This window comes from Pelecanus crispus, chromosome 7 (genome assembly GCF_030463565.1).
Source record: "Pelecanus crispus isolate bPelCri1 chromosome 7, bPelCri1.pri, whole genome shotgun sequence".
Classification (NCBI taxonomy): domain Eukaryota; kingdom Metazoa; phylum Chordata; class Aves; order Pelecaniformes; family Pelecanidae; genus Pelecanus; species Pelecanus crispus.
In genome coordinates this window covers 14,235,978-14,257,446 of record NC_134649.1, presented here as the reverse complement: position 1 = coordinate 14,257,446, position 21,469 = coordinate 14,235,978, and the positions used below count along the sequence as shown (strand labels likewise).

At 42.5% G+C, this 21,469-nt stretch overlaps 1 protein-coding gene across 1 annotated transcript in view; it reads right to left on the bottom strand.

Annotated features, from left to right (window-relative positions):
* LOC104034198 (tropomodulin-3) overlaps window positions 1-19,595 on the bottom strand; it is a 28,299-nt gene extending 8,704 nt beyond the window's left edge. Inside the window, exons 1-6 of the mRNA XM_075714686.1 lie at window positions 19,555-19,595; window positions 12,730-12,924; window positions 11,150-11,306; window positions 1,521-1,643; window positions 817-906; window positions 157-287 (exon numbers count right to left, since the gene is read on the bottom strand). Of these exons, the coding sequence (XP_075570801.1) occupies window positions 157-287; window positions 817-906; window positions 1,521-1,643; window positions 11,150-11,306; window positions 12,730-12,855 (627 nt within the window). The 5' untranslated portion in view covers window positions 12,856-12,924; window positions 19,555-19,595. The remainder of the gene's footprint in view (window positions 1-156; window positions 288-816; window positions 907-1,520; window positions 1,644-11,149; window positions 11,307-12,729; window positions 12,925-19,554) is intronic.
* Between the last annotated feature and the right edge of the window lie 1,874 nt (window positions 19,596-21,469).

Genomic DNA, 21,469 nt, shown 5'->3' with positions numbered 1-21,469 from the left:
AGCTCCAGGTTTCTGAGATTACACACACTGCAACATTAAGCAGAAAGGCTGCTGTACTTAAAATAAGCCTATCATGCTCTTTTGTAGAGTTTTACAGCTTAAAGTGTCTTCTACTGAGAAAAAGCAGCATATTTACTGCAGACTTCAGGTAATTACCTTAATGTTATTTAGATTAACTTCAACAAGGCGGGAATCATTATCTTTAATCCTTTGCAGTGTCTCCTCCACATTTGTGGGATTTGGCGGTTCATCAAAAACAGGCAACATTTTTTCACCTTTTACTATATCTGAAAAGGCATTTAATTGGAATCAAACAGGTCACATACATTCACTGTGAATAACTGATACACATACTAAATATTTACTGTATTTAAAGATCATTTAATCAGTCTTTACATCTCTCGCCCACCCAAAAAGCATACCATCCTCTCCTGACCATATTTTCATAAAGTTCAATTCTTTTCCAAAGCTCCTCACAGCATTTCTGCTTTTCTTGCACATGAGCTTTTTTCAGAAAGCACATAGGAGTTGAATTACAAACACAAACATGAAACCTAAAAACCAACACACACAAATGCATGTTTATGCCTACTTTTATCCCCCCAAAAGTGAATTAACTGCAGAATATATTTTAGTGTAAGTAGATATATTTTAATTCCACTCTTGCCAGAACTCAGTTAGCAATGTTAGACATGCACATTTCCAATTCAAGACTGTAGTCTATAAGAATGCTAGTGCAACAGAAAATAGTTAAAGCTATAGTAACTGTGTGCAGTACAAAGAACTCATTTATCTAGCACTTGCGTACACACTTACTTGAGAAGCTGTCTTTGTCAATCCCATTACTGCTTCCTACTACATCACAGAACTGATTGTTTGTTATCAAGTTGGACATTCCCAGTATAGCTGTAAAAGGGGGGGGGGGGGGGGGAAGGCAAAAAAGCAATTTTACTGTTCCTGAACAATTCAGTTCAGATGCAGAGTTCCTTTACATACTAACTGATGTTTGTAAAACACCCAGTTATCAGTACAATAAGCCATTCTATCTCTTAATAATTTAAAGTAGAAAAAAAAAAATTAATTACAGACTTTTTAGCTGGCCTTCACATCTTAGAAACATTTGACCTCACCAGGTTCAAGCAAAGTTACAAGTGCAGTTCAGTCACAGAATTCTTGACTGAAGCTTTAAGAATACAGGCACATAGCAACACATTCTTACATGCAAGAAAAAGCGGTGGTGTACACAACAGAAACCAACCAGTCTGAGGAATGAACTTAAAGGTTTTGAGTTTGAAAATCAGGTATCTTATGCAGGCCAAAATAATCTACCTTCCTATAAATTATCACAAATCAACACAGATGATACGCTACAACCAAACTGGCATATAACATGTTCTAGTGTCTATCACAACTACAACTTCATATAGTCACATTTCAGAAAACAAACACACTACCATATTAATTATAGATCTTTCTTGTCTAAATATGCACCAGCCCATTCATACTTCAAAAAAACTAACCTGCAAGGTCACCCAATTCTGTGTCTGTGGCACTGGTCAAGGCTTCCTCCAATTCTGGATCCAGAGAGAGTTTTTCTTCTGTGTAAGACTGTACAGGCTTTTGCTTGGGGATAAATATTTTCCCTGGAGTAAAGAAAATGAAAAGTCTGATGTTACTTTGTATTATATTGCTACCTATCTTTAAACTTTTCGTACTTAAGGAATACATATTACATTTAGTAAATCCTGAGAAGAGCATCAAGGACAACATAAAGGAATGCGGTTTCTTCTGTTTGTTCTTGAAAGTCAGACATGATGAAAGAGCATAAGCAGGAATATAACATTATTTATTCCAAATTTGCAGGAGTCTGTATCATGACTCCAATCTTATTTGTTTCTCCTGAGTATTAGAAAGTAAAATATAAGCCTCCACTACACATTTTAAACAGCCTAGAAAAAGTGCCTGTAAGGAAAATTTAGTATCACTAGAGAACGATGACTGATACCCTCTCAAGGGAGAAAGGGACCCAGGCAGAACTGTAATCTGAACGTGTCGGAGAAACAGAATATCAAAGAATCATCTGAAATCATGGACCTGAGTATTCACTGCAGTTTTACAGCATACATGATATTTATGTTTTCAGATGTTAACTCAGGGGATGCCTGAGCTGCTTGAGAAAACCATGGTTTGTGAACAGCACAAAACAAGATAGATTTCTCTGCCAATGACACTATTTTCTAAAATAAAATATTTCTACAATAGTTGGACGGGAGTGTCAATCTGCTCAAGGGTAGGAAGGCCCTGCAGAGGGACCTGGACAGGCTGGACCGATGGGCCGAGGCCAACTGGATGAGGTTTAACAAGGCCAAGTGCCGGGTCCTGCACTTTGGTCACAACAACCCCATGCAACGCTACAGGCTTGGGGAAGAGTGGCTGGAAAGCTGCCTGGCCAAAAAGGACCTGGGGGTGTTGGTTGACAGCCAGCTGAACATGAGCCAGCAGTGTGCCCAGGTGGCCAAGAAGGCCAACAGCATCCTGGCTTGTGTCAGGAATAGTGTGGCCAGCAGGAGCAGGGAGGTGATTGTCTCCCTGTACTCGGCGCTGGTGAGGTCACACCTGGAATACTGTGTCCAGTTTTGGGCCCCTCAATACAAGAAAGACATTGAGGTGCTGGAGCGTGTTCAGAGAAGGGCAACGAAGCTGGTGAAGGGTCTGGAGCACAGGCCTTATGAGGAGCAGCTGAGGGAACTGGGGTTGTTTAGTCTGGAGAAGAGGAGGCTCAAGGGAGGCCTTATTGCTCTCTACAACTACCTGAAAGGAGGGTGTAGTGAGGTGGGTGTTGGTCTCTTCTCCCAAGTAACTAGCAATAGGATGAGAGGAAATGGGCTCAAGTTGCGTCAGGGGAGGTTTAGATTGGATATTAGTGGTGGAGTCACTCCCTGGAGGTGTTCAAAAAACGGGCAGATGTGGCACTCTGGGACATGGTTTAGTAGGCATGGTGGTGTTGTGTTGACAGTTGGACTGATGATCTTAGAGATCCTTTCCAACCTTAGTGATTCCTAGTTTTACTTTCATTAAAAAAATCAATCCAGCCACCAAGCCAGGAAACATGAAATTAATTATTACTCTACCTCTAATTGGTTTAGTGGTGGACTTTAGTGTTAGGTTAATGGTTGGACTTGATGATCTTAAAGGTCTTTTCCAACCTAAATGATTCTATGATTCTACAAAAATGATACTTAGAAAGGTCACAGAAGATTCAATGGGAAAAGGAGCAGTAGTAATATCACATTCTGCACCAACTCTTTAGTCATTACAGACGGGCAATGAGAAAAGTTATTTTAGGAGACGTGCATTATAAATAGAGGTCTGTGTGGTTAGCATAATTCCTGCATATAACTTCAGCTGAAAAGTTAGGGTAAGAAATCAGAATATGAGCAAGCTATTGTAACAGTTACTCTGAAAACAGTTCAGATTTTAATGATTTGGAATTGGCCTTTCAGAACAAAGAAGTCTACCACTGGGTAAGAACCCAGGAGAGGTAAGGGGTGCTTAGGTTCAGGACAAATTAACACGGTAAATAAAAGCTCCAGTACTGTATGAGAGAACAAAATTGATGCATTCAATAGAAGTAATTCACAACTAGAAAACTGTGAATCTAATTTTAACAGTTATTCAAAGTTTTTCAAACTTTCCAATTTGCCTGAGCTATCAGCAACAGCTGTGAGAAAGGGGCTCCAACTTCCTTTAGTCATTTCCCGGGTTAGGAAGTGATGTCAATAATCTTCCTATTGAGACTCAGTGCTAATTCAGGAACCCACCCTCTTCCATATTCATAGCTAAAAAACATTTACACAGATCATACTAGCTCAACCCAATTACACAATGACAACCTATCATGCACCAGAATCAGACCAGCTGGGCAGAAGCCAGAAGCCTAAGATTTTTTTTCCTCACACTACATACACGTGTATCTTGTTACATGTTTGGACTAAAACTAAGTTTAGCATTTTTAAATACCTCCTAGTGACAAGAAGCTTTATAGGGATGTTTCAGTTTTATTTCTGGGAAATTTCAACAAAGCAGGATTTTGGTTTCACCACTTGTGAGAGGCAATGCCTGAAGTCAGCTCTTGTGTCCCACAGCAGACATGGGCATAACAAAATCCATCTACCTTTTCTCTCCCTCCAATTTCCCATCCTAGATTACGGTATTTTGTGGTTCATTTTCTTTTTAAAGGAACTTAATGCATTACCACTAGCACAGATTACGAAGAAGTGTATCAGGTTTTTCTCTGACAACACCATCTGATGACCAAGATCTGTTGCTAGCAACACAGTATTTTTGTTCCTGGGTTGCTATCTCTTTGGAAAGTTGCATAAATGGTCATTATCCATATTTAGAAGCAGAAAATAAATCTCCTTACATAACTGTACTGACTACAAACAGTAGCTGAAAGCAGCTGACATGCATTACCACCCATACCTCAGGTTTGATGGACAGTGCAACAGAAACTATGTTTGTGGTTTTTCAGGATTAAAAGAAAACCTTCATGAATTGAATACTTGGGTAGTAAATGTTTAAGGTTATTTTGGTATAATTGATACAGTACATTTCTACCCCCATTTTATTCTACCAGCATCACCTACTGGGGAGAGAATAACTTTCAACTTAAATTGTAATTTTCAGAAGAGATATGAGAACATTTGATGAGGTTTTCATTAATACATGAAATGCTCTGAAGAGCATACACATGATCTAAAGCCTTTCATTAGCTATGTTTACATTGTATTCCCTCAGTAATACAGACTAGTAAAAAAAAAAAAAATGAGGATTTCAGAGTATAAAGGAGGAGAAGAGAAGGAAAGTGCGATTTGAGTACCTGAGCCTTTGTTCATAGCATCCTATTTGCAGCATCAGTGCAGCAGGCAGTGAGTGGGAAGAAGGAAACTGATCTCAATTAAAAACAACTTTGTAAAAATGTATTTCAACCTAGATCAGCCTCCTGTCTGGTTCATCATGCAGTACCCACAAAAAAGAACTACTTTTCCTGATGTTACTTTAAGTAATTCTTAAATTCATAGGCTAGGAACTTGTGGTTCTAAACTTTGCTTTGTAAGAGTAAGACTAAATTTATCCACACATGCCTGACTCTTAAGATAATCTAAAAAAAAAAAAAAAAAAAAAAAAAAAAAAAAAAAAAAAAAAAAAAAAAAAAGAAGTATATTCAGTTTTATTAAAGCAAAAATGTTAAAAGCCACTCCCCTCCAGAAATGTTAATTGCAGTTAACTCCAGTCACATGAACTGGGTCAGGAGCACTTTTGGATTAAAACAGGTCACACCCTTGTGTATATAATCTCTCATTCATTGGCTTCATCTCATCCTAGCCCAGAGGTTTACAATGCACATACAAAAGCAGGTCCTTCCCCACTCCCCACTTCTAGTAACAAACTTACTTCAGAAAGGATAAGACCCCTGTGTCTCTGGGGATAGTGATCTAACTCAAGGCCTGCTGCCAAGACAGTTTGGCAATTTCCTTCCCCCTTACTAATGTAAGCTTAAAAAAAAAAAAAACCCAAAACAAACAAAAAACCCCCCACTACACATCTGTGCAGCCTATGAGATGAATAGCTTTCTCGGCCCCCAAGTGGAACATTTCCAAATAGCAGGGATTTGATCACACGAAGGAACATGTCATCCTCCCTTTCAACCAACAAGGATACTGCAAAGATTAAGCAATACAACATGAAGAGACAAATTTCAGAGATGTTCACGTCATTTCTGTAATAATTATATATTCAGGTCTTCTCTGCTGTGCTGGTTTTGGCTGGGATAGAGTTAATTTTCTCCATAGTAGCTAGTATGGGGCTATGTTTTGGATTTTTGCTGGAAACAGTGTTGATAATAGAGAGATGTTTTCATTACTGCTGAGCAGTGCTTACACACAGTCAAGGCCTTTTCTGCTTCTCACCCCACCCCACCAGCGAGCAGGCTGGGGGTGCACAAGAAGTTGGGAGGGGACACAGCCAGCACAGCTGACCCCAGCTGACCAAAGGGATATTCCACACCATGTGACATCATGGTCAGCATATAAAGCTGGGGAAAGAAGGAGGAAGGGGAGATGTTTGGAGTGATGGTGGTTGTCTTCCCAAGTAACCATTACACGTGATGGAGCCCTGCTTTCCTGGAGATGGCTGAACACCTGCCTGCCGATGGGAAGTAGTGAATGAATTCCTTGTTTTGCTTTGCTTGCGTGCGTGGCTTTTGCTTGACTTATCAAACTGTCTTTATCTCAAGCCATGAGTTTTCTCACTTTTACTCTTCTGATTCTCTCCCCCATCCCACTGGGGGGTAGTGAGCAAGCGGCTGTGCAGGGCTGAGTTGCCGGCTGGGGTTAAACCGTGACATACGCCTTTAGCTAACGTGTTAAATGATGCACATCCCAGGATTAATTCATAGGCTTTCGTTGCTACAGAATGAACTTTCAGTTTCAAGTTCCACGCAATTGCATTGCTCAAAAGGCAAAACACTGGCTGATGTCTGTTGAAGTGCCCTAGGTATTTCATACACAGACTCACAGTAACTAAGGTGGGACTGAAAATCTTGCAGAAATCAGGTCTGTTCAGTGTGGCCATGCACTGCATATTGCTGGTACTGTTCTTGCATACCCTCCATGCTAGTAGGCAGCGGGTGGACACAACTTGCAGATCAGAAGAAATCTAAAATCCAATTTTCAGTGCTCTGCAGAAAAGTAATCAAGTGTCACCTGAGGACAATTGAACATAAGCTTGTCTCATCAGTGACTCCATGAAGAAAAGCAAGCAGCATCTGATATATTCCTTACATCTTATGTTCCTTAAAGCTTCATCAATCCAGAAACTGATATAATCCACAATTCAACAATCACCAATTCTTACCATGTGACAGACTTAGGTTCATGAAGTCACTTGTAAGTTGAATTTAAAAAACTAGTATTAAATTGTGCTTACAAGTGACTTCCTCAATGTCTTACAGTAGACACAGTACTGTTATTCATTATCTGATTACAGAGCACATAGCAGTGAGTTAGAAAACTGTTTTATATTAAGGCTACAGTATCACATTATTTTGTTCTAGTGGTCTTGTATGGAGAACGTCAATTCGACAAGTTGTTTCTCCAAAGCTCCTACAGGATATTAGCTTCATTTTACAACATGTAACACGCTTCCTTTAAAGACCAGTGATTGAAAGGCAAACAGAGAACACAATATTCCAAATCCTGCTGCAACAGAAGCCAAATGGTGATTTAGAACAACAACTGAGCAGGGCAGCACCAAAAGAGCTCTAAGCCAGGTGACTACAGTTTCAGCCTAACAATATTCTGGGTGATAAATCAGGGGCGGGAACCCACAACATTAAAGCAGAAGTTACATGAAATGCAAATCTACACAGAACAAACATACCCCAGCAGGAATGCAGAGTTAGAGTTGGAAGAGAGTGCCACGATTAGGACAGTGCAAAGGCTAGAAACGGAAAGCTTAGTTTACATAGTAATTTGCTGATGCCTTGCACTATACAGCACAAAATACATTACTGATATGTTTTTATCTCAGGTGCAATAGTTCTCATCTTTTGCTGTTCCAAGAGAAGTGAGGAGCATTGGTCAGACTTGGTCAGATGTGTGGAACACACTCAAGGGCAACAGACTCCAGCACTGAAGCCTTGCTTTACTGTTTAGATGAGAGATCCTTCTCCTTTCAGGATGCCTTGTAAAATCATTATGACATACTTACGTACAGACTGAGACAAAGCTAGTTTTGTTGAAATTATTACCACATTGCTCTCATAAATCTCTTGAACAATGGTTTACTGTATGGTTCAACACTTAATTGGAACCGAATGTGACTTAAGCAATTAAATTGTGTTTAAAAACAAAGTATGTTTTTAAGGATGCTTTTACGAACAAAATCACGCACTGGGAAAATGCAATAGAATGTAATTTAGGAATTGTTAAGCTTCACATTTCTTTAGCACTAGTTCATCTCACTACATCAGGACACTTTACATGATTTCAGATCTTCCACATTTCATAGCACACAGGAAAAAAAAGTTCCAAAGATTTGGCGAAATCACGTCATCTATCAAGTGAAAGAGATGCAACATCGTTTTAATAACATGCTACCCAAAAATGGGCTTAGGACAACTGGAAAAGAGGATTTTCCTTTACGCTGTAGTACAGAAACAAGGTTACCAGAATCAGTAGCAAGCCAGGATGTTTAAAATTAACCTAGGGTAAGCTTCTTTGATAAACCTGCAGACCAAATTGCCACACAGAACATCAGTTCTACTAAAATAGGAAAAGGGAAGAGAAAGGGAAGGATAGGTTTTCCCCTTCTTCCTCCATTAAATGAATAATTAGACCAAGTTAGAGCAATGAGACCAGCTAGGCACACAGAAATATTTTAGCAAAGCCTGACCCACAAAAATGGCACTAAGAAAATAGCTGCAACTCCAATCCCTCTCTCTCCCCCCAAAACCTCTAGATCTGATGGTTAGAACTGTCAGTTTTCTTCTGAATTAACAGGATAATCAAGCAAGATCTTCACCTACCCCCATTCCACAATTTGACAGTATTTCTCCATAATACATTTATCTAGCCAAGGAGAAAAGTTAAGCCAGCTTAGTAATCTGTTTCATTTTTTTTAATATTAAAGAAAAGCACATTAGGATAAGAGCCACCTCTAGATAAAAAATGTCCTACACAAGTATTAAGTTTTGCTCCACTCCCTTTCCAAGTTTTACATCTAGATAAAGATCATGATTTCTTGATTTAAAAGATTTAAAAGATTTTTGCACAAAATGGCCACAAACATGGCAGCAAGTCAAAGCTGAACCATAACATTTTCATGAGGGGAAAAGGTTATTTCTCACCTGCTACAAAATGAGCTTAGCCTTCTTGCCTCCTCCCACTCATTTAACAGAGCATGAATTTCCATACTGAACATTTGTTTCCATATTTTTAGTTTTGATGAAAGTAAGCTACATTTAATTTTTCATATTATTTTCTTTTCCTCTATGGTACCAAAATAAATGGTAGAAAAAGTTATTAAATAGCAACTCTTTTTTTTTTTTTTTAAAGAGATGCAGGAAATTTTACTAACTAAACTGGTATGACATATTGCAACATCCAGACAGACTGGCTATTTAGTAATACTTCATTACATAAAGGAAATGACATTTGATCTTTCTTAACCAAGATCTGCATTACAGCTGGACCCTTCTGGTTTTCTACATGATTCTCACAGATTTCATCTACCAAAACAAATAGTTTTGCCATGTGCATGTACACGTAAGCTAACTTTCAAGAACCACCTATCTGAACGAAGCACTAGTACTCAGTAGAAAAAGTACTAACTAGAGCAAATCCTCCATGCCCAGCCTCATATCCTGAAGGAGCAGTGTACAAGCTAGCCAGGCTGCAAGGGATTCCCCAAATGAGCCACGAGGCCCAAATATACTTTAGCTCAATCATGTTAAACCATTAGGCTGTCTCCACTGTATACTAGCAAATACGTGAGGCAACAAGCAGAACAGGGGAGGAAGCAGCAGCACACTACACAGCCAAACACGGGATTAACAGGTACTTGCCAGCAGTGGAGGTACTGTAAGGGTACTGCTGCTATAGGTACCTTTGACTGCCATCTACATTCAATACATTGTGTTATCTTTAACTCTGTTTTACAGATTCAGACAGCAAACTCCCATTCTCCTGTCAGCAAAGGAGTGTCACAGTTGTCATCTCTCAACAAAAGTGATTTTAAACCACACAAATAAGGCAAAACACAGTGTGTTTGTAAGGAAGTAGAATATCATATACAGTGCAGCACATTATAAAGTCACAATCTCTCTATTACTTCAAGGAAAAGAGAGAGACCAACATTGTCAAGTAACAGCTATCTGCTACAGGCGGAGAAAATGCAAATACCCCCACCACAATTTTCACTGAATATACACCACAATCACAATCATATATACAAACTCAGTAGATGAGTGAAGACTCAAGTTTGAAATAAGCAATGACTCACACCAGAGAATTAAGTAGAATTAGAAGGTTTCAAACCTTTAAGAAGAGAGGAGACTCTTCATCTTGGGCAGTTGGAATACAACTTATAAAACAATTTACTGAAGTCTAACTGCAGCAGATCTGCCCTGCTGCAGGGGAAGGTTCAGACAAGCTAGGATTCACAAGCAGTACACAAACACTGTGGCAACAGCTAAAAGCCTCCTCCTATGCAGATGTGTCCAGCACAGGACTGGGAGCTTCTGTCCCTACCAATAGTGCTTAGTAAGTTACAACGAATTTGGGAACTGGTTGCGGGGGAAGGGAGGATATCTATTCTTACAATATTTATTAATTAATATTTAAGATACACATTATTTTTTAATTTTTCTCCTGAAAAGGAAAAGGCTTCCCATCAAGTCAACAAGAAGACTAGATCCAAAACAAAGACTTAAAATTCCCAGGCTTTAATGTGTCCACTCATTGGGTCAATGTTTCCATGGTTTTTAGACCACAAACCACTGCCAGACTTCAAAGCTTCTTGAGATGTTAACTATGTAATTATTTAATAATAACTACGCAATCTTATTAAATCTCTCAGTAAGGATACTAGAAAGACAACATGATCGCATAAACCACTTGCCTGGCCTTGTCAGCCTACAACGTCTCTGAACATTACTGACTATCAACCACAACATCATTCTACTGCCATTTTTTAAATTCAACATAGTATTACAAATGTTACTGTCTGTACTCAGCACCACAGGGCATAAGCCACAGGCACGACGACAGCATTTGTTATTTGTGACACAAATCATGGGTAGCTCTTAGTTTGAGGATATCATCCCTGTCAGAACTTTGCAATCTTTGATAAAATCTTTGAGTCTTATTTCCTTCCTGTGCTACATGCAAACAGCACACCAGCCCCAGCGCCACAAAATGCTCGAACAGGAAGCATCCTGTCTCTGCACAGTAGCACTCATTTGGAAACACTGTGAGTTAAGAAGCATTAGAGCTGCCACTGCTTCAATAAACTTTGGTTCACAGTAGTTCCGGCTAGTCCACTTCAGAGATTTCATAACCACCTACACCGGAAAGGGTGGTGTTACCTTTCTTTTCTCTTGTAAAAGGCACATAGTCTTCCCTGTCTTTGTGCTCAAGAGCCTGCTTCTCCAAATATGCAAGGAGTCGTTCCCTGTCGAAGGGACCTGAAGCCTTTTTAGCAGTCTGGTCTTTCTGTCGGAAGCCTGCAGGCAGAAGTGCGTTCTGCAAAACAAAACAGAGCAAACAAGTACAGCTTAGAAAGTCTGAGTGAACACCTGTTTAGTTTCATTTCCCTCTTCCTTCTCCCTCTCCCCAAGGTTCAAACCTGATACATCATTGTTTTTAGGCAACCTCTGATCCCTTGCCAACCTCCTGTTTTTGGGGGCAGGGGAGGACACTAGGTAACCTATTCTTTAGATACCAAGAATCTACTTAAAAATAGAGCACACTGCACTCTGAATAGAACTGAAGCAATTCTTTAAGTACAATAGCTCCCAGCACTGGACTTGCTAGTCACTTTGCATTTCTTTTCTAGAATGAACACTGTTTAAATGAGTAGTAGTAAATAAAACTCAACTATTTATAGTTTAGACATTCAGCAAGACAACTGCTTCCTCCATCACTTACATCCATGTGTTTCTAAGTCCTTCAGACAACTGTCTATACTATTGCCTGGCATTTAACACAGAGCATTTCTACTTTTGACCTGATTCAAGGTGGTTTTTTGCTATCATCAATGTGTTTCAGCTAAACAAAAGAAAAAAAAAAAAGGAGGATATTAGCATGGAAAGAACAGAACATATAGAAATTCAGACTACCATAAAAGACAACCAATCACTTTTGCCAGTTCTCCTCTGCTAAAATGTCTATAAAACCAAAGCCAATTAAAATATCGAGAATATGTTGCAGTGCAACAAAATAGGTGATCATAATATTCTTCAGTGATCCCTGAACATCAAGATTAAACTTAATCCCAGTCCTATTAAAGCAAGAACAGAGAATCAGGAGGTAGAAACACAAGTCTTAGACTCTGACATTAGCTGCAGTATCAGTAGAGGACATAACTCAGCTCTTTATAACAGAAAGCTAAAATATTTCTTATTCGATACGCCACACTGACATAATCATTCAGGAGCTGAGTAATTATTTGCCTCCTCTTTGCAAAGGCAGCACGAGGACAGGAATAGATATAGGCTACCAGATACAGGACCAGGAATCTTTAGAAGAGGTTAGCACCCTCCCTCTCCCACCAAACTCCAACGGTAGAAGCAACAAAATAAAAACAGATGCAAAAGGGATGTTTAACAGACAACACTGGAAACAGGAAAGTTAGACAGCCCTTTCTAAATAAACTTTCTTTTCAAGAACATGACCAAGAGCAATTTTTATTTAGAAATAAATCCCAGAAAGCTCCTCCTGACAATCCTTTCTGCCATTTTCCTCTACTGCATTTGCATTCACGTTGCAAACAGGAAATAAACAGTTGAAACATTATACACACATATATATCTGTAAATAATATCATTATCAGACTAGGAAAAATCTCTGTCCAAAAGTATTGTTCAAGTAAAAAAAGAGTCTCGATTTATTTCAGACTAGTTTCTGAACAAATGAAAAAATAAAACTTCTTTTGGCTAATACCTACCTCAGGGTCAAGATCATCCAAAACAGTTTCCAGTTGTTTCAGTTCTTCTTCTGAAAGTTTGCCAAGAATTTCATCCTCATCAAGATCTTTGTACTTGTCCAAGTCCTTTCGAAATGGGAGTGTCATGACTTGGGCAGTAGCACAAACACTTGTTGCTCAAACACTTCAAAGCCCAAGTCTTATTCTTAACCAGATCTATAAAAGAAAAAGTTTTTAAAAGAAGTAACCACAGGCAAGGTAAATATCCCAACTACAAAGCATCTTCAACCTCCAAATACATCTCTGAAAGGAAAGCCTTTTCATCAGTATTCATAGCTATCTGTTATTCTATGACAAACAGCACTTGGAAGCTGTCTACACCCTGCTGCTTCACTGACAAAAATCCCATTCTGCCACGCCCTTTTCCATCAATAACTAAACTATATGTATTTTCAGATGAATGCCAGTACCCAGTTTTCTCAACAAAAACTCCAAGGCCGTAATTCCCACAGAGCAGGGCAGGCTGTGGGGTGGGAAGGAGGAGATACCAATTGTACCTAGTCTGGCTTGACGCCATCAGTTTTTACAGATACTGCAGTCAAAAGAAGAGTTAAGATGCTTTACATTTGTTGTTGCTGCTGCTGTTTGAGGTCAGTAAAGGAGAACTTCACTGCAAACAAGTTAATTGGGTATTACTGACTCATATCCCTGCACATTACCTACAGAGGGAACAAAGGAAGTTTGCCTCCAAGTTAATTATAGCACTACCATTGAAGCAACATTCTGTTCTGTCTGAGGAAAATCAAAATACCTTGATGAAAGGCTTAGGGAATACAGCTCCTAAGCAGCAGCACTCCAGTCAATCCTACCACCAGAAAAAAAAAAAAAAAAACATACAGAACAGACTGCATAAGTGCTCACTAAATATTATACTTAGAGGAAATTGGGGTCCTTCAAAAGATGTACAGTCTATATAGTACTTCGCACAGACAAGGAGAGCACAGGGAACCTTTTTTCTAACAGTCACAATTTTTGAGCATTTGGCTTGGAAAAAGCAGTTAATCATGACAGTGTTGAAGCAGACAAGTTGGCTTCTCTCATTTTTTCTGTAAGAAGTTCTGGGATTTTCCTTTTGTTCAGCCAAATTCTAGCTTCAAGTTGAGCACACACACACAAAAAAGGTAATTTCAATGACTCTCTGTAAGTGATCAAGAGTGTAAGGTATTTGAGGAGCAAAAGCTAGATCCATACATTCAGGCTCATTAGCCTCCCTAACCCCTTTCTCAGCTCTATAGAAATGCTCAACGCAGATCAGACATACAGCAAATGTTATTTGTTCTCTAATAGCCCACATTCCAGTTCAGACGCTCACACCACATATACTAACTGCATTACTTCAAACCTGCACTTACACTGTATTTCAAAACAAGATCAATTTAAATTTATTGCCTCTTAAGTAAAAGGAAAAGAAGGGCCATATATACATGCTATATCATGGAATCCTGCTTACAGGATTCCTTCACCTCAGTTGTTTACATCAAGAAAGGTCTCCCTGGCCGTCACATATGGTGATATTTTAATTCAGAGACCCTGAACAGACAGACATGAGTACGTAAAGGTTCATTCACGTCATTCAGTCAAGTTTACCTGTAAAGTAAATCTGTCTTTAACAATTGCCTTTGCAAGAACGGTAAATTTACAATTCCTACAAACATCTACACCTGAATAAGGAATATATTTACAGCTATTTTCAGGACGTCTGCTTTTAAAAAAATATTACTGATATAAACACTAGAGCTTACTTGTAAACCACATTTGACATCAATAGTACATAATTCCAAAGCTGAACTACCAACTTAGGTAAAGTTCTCTTGAATGCAACAAAAACCAGGAGGGATTCTCAATTTCATGGTAAATTACGTCAAAAGAATGGTGTCTGGCTTCCTCTGAACTGAAACCAATCATGTTGGAAGAGCTTGGACCTTTTGCAAGAGGCCTCAGAGCTGAGAACAATTTAATGGCTGCAGAAAATACAGAGGGTAGCACACCTATGTTTTTCAAAGCCATGTTCCAAAGGTAACCAAAGGAGTGTCTCTATGGTCTAGCATGCCACCTCCTACAGTTCTCAGAGTCTCATGGGTTTTGTTTCTTCAGGTGCGTAACAGCTGAAGGACAATTAGCTGATAGCTGCAGCAGTTGCCGCCCAATCTGCATGCAAACATCTCATTCCTAGAGCTTTAATGTTTTCCTCTTCCTTACAGTTTAAGCCATTACACACTATCATAAGAGAAAAACATTTCCTGCAGCCACTTATGCAGCATTGTCTGTGACCAGGCTGCACCTTCTGAGTCCTACGTCAGCACGCTGCTATTTCCCACATTTCTGCATGTCCATTTGCATTCAAATATTAAAAGGTGTAGTTTTAATGGGTAATTATAAGAAGCAGAATAGTTAGCATACTGCAGAATAATGTTGCCCTTACTCTGACGGAGAGTAGCACTGCATAACCGTACATTACATTCATGTAGGCTGTATTTCCTCTCCATGAATTGCTGTAAAATGCTGTCAGCCAGAATTAGTTACCTTTTATTTACTGCATTGGTATGTTTTACATTGGAAAACTACTCATCTTTTATAATACGTTAATTAATGTACAGGTCATAGCCCTTAGCCTTACTTGTTTTTATAATATGATCAAAGTAGCCATTTCAAATCCTGAGCTACAGTGTTCACAAGAAAGTGAAAAATAAAGCAGCAGAGCAAAAAAACCCACTATTTCTGTAACTGAGTCTTCACTCCAGCAAGAGGAAGAGAATCAAGTGTGGCCTGGCAAATTAAATTTAAAGAGTTTTGGACACATTTTCTAATACCTATCAATCAAAAGTACTATTTAAAATATGAAAGCACACTTAACTTGAGACACCTTTAAAAAGTTATGATGATAGCACCGATTAGCATGTTACATAGAAACATCTTGGTAATGACTTTCAGAAACATACCCCACAAAAGAAACCACAGCATACATGATACTCGGATATAACGTGCTAAAATCAGGTTTTAAAACATGGTGTCAGGAATTCTCATTGCCTAAAAAGGGCATAAAGGCCAGCTGAAGCCCTAATCTAATCAAACAAGCCCCTTCACCTCCCATTAAAATGCATTTGGTACTCTTTGCTTTCCATCACTCACTGTAGCAGTGCAGCTTAGAGAAAGATACATGCGTAACAAATGAAAAGGTTTTAGAAGGAGCAGTTATTTAGACCGTGAATGTTTGTGGCACATCTTACTGCAAAATTGTAGGCAAAACTGTAACCATCAATTTTGGCTTTGCAAATACTTTGCACTTTTTTGATGAGCGGAGCTAGTTTTCTTCTAAGTATCCTTCTTAGCTTTACCATGAAAACATTACATACATTTAATTTGACGTTAAAAGTCAAAAGGACTAGTATTCTTTTTTCAGATATATAACTATAAGGTAAGCTAAGTTCTTCACTCTAGCAACTTCAGAGTTGCATAAGAAACATTTGGGGAAATGGAAACAAAGCCACCACTTCCAATCAACTTTCAATTCTCTGTTTATTAAGCAGAAGAGAAGCTGAAAAATCAGAAATGAAGATATGCTGCTGGACATCGCAAAGACAGAAATCTTGCCATTATTCCTTCACCTGAGAAATCAATGAACAACTAAAGAAATTAGAAGATAGCAGTAACTTTACTTTAGGCCATTTTATAATTATCTCAATCATCCCCTGAAAGACTGTCAAGCAACTTTCACACACCTCTTAACTACAAGTTAAAATATTTTTGTCTTCTCCTCTCTGAAAGTGTATTTTTAAAATGCATAAGATTCTAAAAGCAGCTAGCTTCCAATTTTCTTTCAAAAATTCACCCCCCAGAAACTTCTAGTATACTTAAGAACACAATTTCCTGGGGTCCTAACAGGAGTGACTCTTTAGAAATATCTTGCCCGCAGGAAACTACAGTCTTGTTAAAGTCCACTGTAAATGGTTTCTGTAACTTGGATTTTAAAATAGAAGTGACATCACGAAAAACAAACCGAGCCGGTTTTGGCCAGCACGTTCGCAGAGTTCACTTTAATCTCATTTGTTCCTTCGGAGCCTCCTTCCACCCAGCCTCCGGGTGAACCCGACCCGGAGCAGGGGGGTCTGGAGCAGGGGGGTTCGCAGGGCTGTCGGCATTCCTGCACCACTCAGGGCCCCAGACCACCCCAGCTGCTTGGAGGAGCCTAATCTGAGCGTTTCCCCAGGGAACCCCTATGACAGCAACAATTTTATTTTCCAGCGTGCAAGATTATACAGAACTGTTTATGAAAAAATGCGCTGCACTTGAAAGAGTATCTTTATGTACCAAAGCTAGGAGAAAAATAAATAAATGTAAATGTTACCATAATCCCAAGCAAACTCCTTAGGAGGGTTTTGTAACACCTCACGATACCTCTGCTGAACAGCCCAATGCTGCTTTGCTTAGCAGAAAGCTCTCAAAAGCCCACCTGAGCCTTCCAAATCTCCAGCCTGGGGTAGGGTACCCGGACCAGGTTCTGCTGCCCAGGGAACCAGCAGACATTCCCTAGCTCGAAGCTTTACGGAGCCAGCAGGTGGCAGCTCATCTTTGCCTGCGCTTTCTGTCAGGGCAAATTCTGTTTTCCAGGCAGTAAGGAATAGCTATTCTGGGCTAAAAAAAGACCCGAGGCTTCGTTTGGTTCAAAGAAACAATTTACTAAGTTTTATGGATGGCAAGCGGAGCCTCCCCAACTTCACATTTGTCCATACAGTGACCCGGGGAGCAGAGTGGGACAGAGAGCTACTGCTGAGTAACTACACAGACCATGAAGATTCTTCCATGATGAAGGAAATTGGAAAACACCTGTATTTCCAGTTCTTGCCAGCTCCTCCCCTGTATTGGAGGGCACCTGGAATGAGACAAAGCCCACTTTGCTCTTTTATACGGCCTGTATAGAACTACACAGAACTAGGACACAGCTATCTTGCAGGCAGGGTGCTCTCGAGTGATGGCTAAGCTGCCAAGTTGGCATTACTCCTGTGGGCCTGTTCTTGAAAACCCACGCTGCAGGGCTGTACAGATGTACCCATCCAGCCCAGGCAATAGCAGAGGCAACAGAGCCAGGAGCCTCAAAGCATGCGTTCAGCAAGCTGCGCGGGGCACAGCAGCAGCAGCTTTGGCAGCACGGGAGGTGGCATTTCAGCACATCCGTCTCCACGACACTTCTAGGCATGCTCACCAAACTAGCTGCAGGGCAGGTGTTATGATCACAAATAAATACAAGGCTGGGATAAGCTAAAAATGCCAGTTACCACTGGTACTGCCCGCCCTGAGCCGCTCCTCCAGCGGAAATCACCACTCCAGCTGTCCATTCCCTCCCCCAACACACAGGGCAGCACCACTGCATTGGGAGTTACTGAACAGCCAAGATGAGGGACGTTTTGACATTTTTTTTTTTTCTTCAGGCAATACCTGGATTTGTTTCAATAGAGAGGTACTGCCCATAGACACTGATACACAGTGTATCTCCTCCTGGAGGACCTGCCTACAGGTGTTTCCATCAAGAAGAACCATCAGATGCAAGCTATTGAACATTTATAGAACAATTCAGATTTCTGTAATGGATACAGGTAAGTGGCAAAACTTTCAATCCTAGAACGGGACAGTAGAAGAAATTCACTTTATTCACATTACGCTGCTTGGGGAAAACTTCCGAGTACTAGCCCATTTCAGGTTCTGCCCTACACCACAGGCTCTCTTTCAAGCTCTGTACACCTGGCACAGTAGCAAAACATTAGTCTTAAGGACACATTCAATATACGATAGCAAATTAAAGCATACAGCAACCTCTCTAGAAGGGCGCGTATTTTCAGCGCAACTTGCGCCTACCCGCAAAGAAACAGGCAGACGGCTTTCAGAGGCTTATACTGAGAGCTCAGGTGCAAAATTCTCAGGAAATACAGAAAAGCGGGTGCGCAGACGTGCAGGGGAGCCTCCGGGGCCCCGGCCGTGCCCGGTGCAGGCGCCCCTCGCCGGGGCCGGCTCGGCGCCGGGGTCCCGGTGCACCGGGTGCAGCCCCAGCGGGAGCTCCCCGCGGCGGCAGCCCGGTGTCAGGGCCACGCAGCACAAACCCTCCGCCAGCCACGGGTGCACCGGAAAAGCATTCTTCCGTAATTAAGCGTCATTAACTTGCATGCTTTGTAAGTCGTGGAGAACATAGACAGCAAGTTGAAAGGATTATGCTAACCAGATGTACAGGCAAAGTTTTTAAAGGTACAGTTTTCGGGTTGCACGGCAAAGGCGGGTGCGGGCTGCAGAACTAAGAAGCCCCTCCACCTGAGCGCCCCGCAGCAGCCCGGCTCCCCGCAGCGCCGGAGCCCACAGAACCCTTTCGGCGCCAGCGGCAGGAAGCCCCCGCTGCTGCAGAGCCCATTTCCCAATGCAAACGCCAAAACCCCGCCCTGCGCCCTTCGGCTGGGCACTAGCGAAGCCCTAACCTTCCCGCTCCGGAAAGCCAACAGAGGGTTCGGGGGGGGGGGGGCCCGGTGAGCCGCTGGGCTCCGGGGCGGGCGGGCGCCGACCCAGCCCCTTCTTCTTCTTCTTCTTCTTCTTCTTCTTCTTCCTCCTCCTCCCGCCGCCACGGCCCCTCCCGCCGGACTCCCGCCGCGCTGTGGCAGCGGGCGGAGGGCTGCGCCCGCCGCCGCCCACCCGCCATACCCTCCCCCGGCACCCCCCCGCGGGGACTGCCCGGCACAGCCCCACCGGCCGCGGCCGCTCTCCGGCCCCAGCCCGGGACCCCCGCCCGCGGCAGCCGCTCCCACTCACCCGGGCGGCGGCAGCGACCCAGCTCCCTCAGCCGCGACCAGCAGCGCCGCGCCTGCGCCTGCGCGCCGCCCCCGCGCACGACGGGAGCTGTAGTCCGGCCGCGGGGCGCCGCGCCAGGGACCGCGCCTGCGCCGGCGGGGCGGCGCCGCGGCCCGGCGGGCGAGGCCCGGGCAGAGGCGCGGGCGGCCCGAGTGGGGCGGCGTCGGGGCTGGGGGACGCAGGCGCGGCCGCGGAGGGGGCGAAGCGCGTCCCCAGGCGCGCCTCTGCTTCCCGCCCGGCCCTGCTCCGCAGCTGCCCCGGTCGCGGGCGGCCTTCGTGCTGCGGCGCCTCGAAGCCTCCCGGCCCCTGCCCTCCAGCACCCCCGCAACTGTGTCTGGTTGAGGGAGAGCCGGCATTTGCAGGCGTTAACGGGGCGCGTCGTAGGAGCCACGGCGGGTGTCGGAGAGGGCAGGGAGGCGGGCGGGTCCCAGCTGGAGGGCGGCTGAAGGCGGTAGAAGATGGGGATTTGCGCTTAGGCCGAGGGGTGCTGTGCGCGCGTGCTGCCAGTGGGGTCGGAGTGGCCGGGCCCTGCGGGACCGGGCTGTCCCCGAAACTCCTGCGTGCCTTTACAGCCCTCCGCGGCCGTGCGGATCTCTCTGGTAGCGTCTTCCTCTCCTGTGGCCTTTCGAGGCTCCGCGCCTTCACCTCTGCCTGCGTTGTGTTTCCTCTGTATTCAAAACATGCAGCTTCCTCCTCCGGGCTGTCGGGCAGGGCACTGGGGCAACGAGTCCCTCGTGGTTGGGTTCAGTGCCCCGTCCCTCCCTGACCCAACAAAAGGCACAATTACAGGGAAATGGTGGCTTCTCCTGCAAAGCTCTGGGCCAAGAGCACCCTCGGCGCTCCCTCCGCTTGGCTTGAGGCAGGAGGAGTCCGAACACCAACATGTCCTGTTGAGGGCTGGCGTGTGCTTAATGAGCATGAATTTTTGGATGTTTCAGCTAATGTCGTGCTAATAAACGCCGTGTGCTAGTAAACATTACCCACGTCCATTTTTTTTTAAAGTTTTATAATGTGAAAACAATCTGGACAAATTGTCTTGAAAACAGTAAAAGGTCTTACCTGATCTAGTCTGTGCTCTATCAAATTTCAGTGTACATGGAAGCTGGAGCTGCTCAAAGACAGCAGTCTTCAGAGGCTTGTTTTTTTACTGTCCTGGTTTCGGCTGGGATAGAGTTAATTTTCTTCCTAGTAGCAGGTATAGTGCTGTGTTTTGGATTTAGTAGGAGAAGAATGCTGATAACACACTGATGTTTTTAGTTGTTGCTGAGTACTGCTTATGCTAGTCAAGGACTTTTTCAGCTTCCCATGCTCTGCCAGGTGCACAAGAAACTGGGAGGGGGCACAGCCAGGACAGTTGATCCAAACTGGCCAAAGGGCTATTCCATACCATATGGCGTCATGCTCAGTATAGAAACTGGGGGGGGTTGGCCAGGGAGCAGCGATCACTGCTCGGGAACAGTCTGGGTATCGGTTGGCAGGTGGTGAGCAATTGCATTGTGCATCACTTGCTTTGTATATTATTATTACTATTATTATATTATTATTATTTTACTTGATTTTATTTCAATTATTAAACTGTTCTTATCTCAACCCAGGAGTGTTTCTCACTCTTACTCCTCTGATTCTCTCCCCCATCCCATCGGGGTAGGGGGAGTGAGTGAGCGGCTGCGTGGTGCTTAGTTGCTGGCTGGGGCTAAACCACGACATTTACTTTCTTCTAATTTCTCTGTTGGAAACTGTTAGACTTTCCATCGGTTGAAATTAAGGCAGTTGTCTAGCACGTGCTATTTAATTTGAATGGCTAAGTTTCGGCAACATAAAATAATGTAAAATATGGTTTTACAATAGAAACTGTTGAGTATCCTTCCTAGTAGAC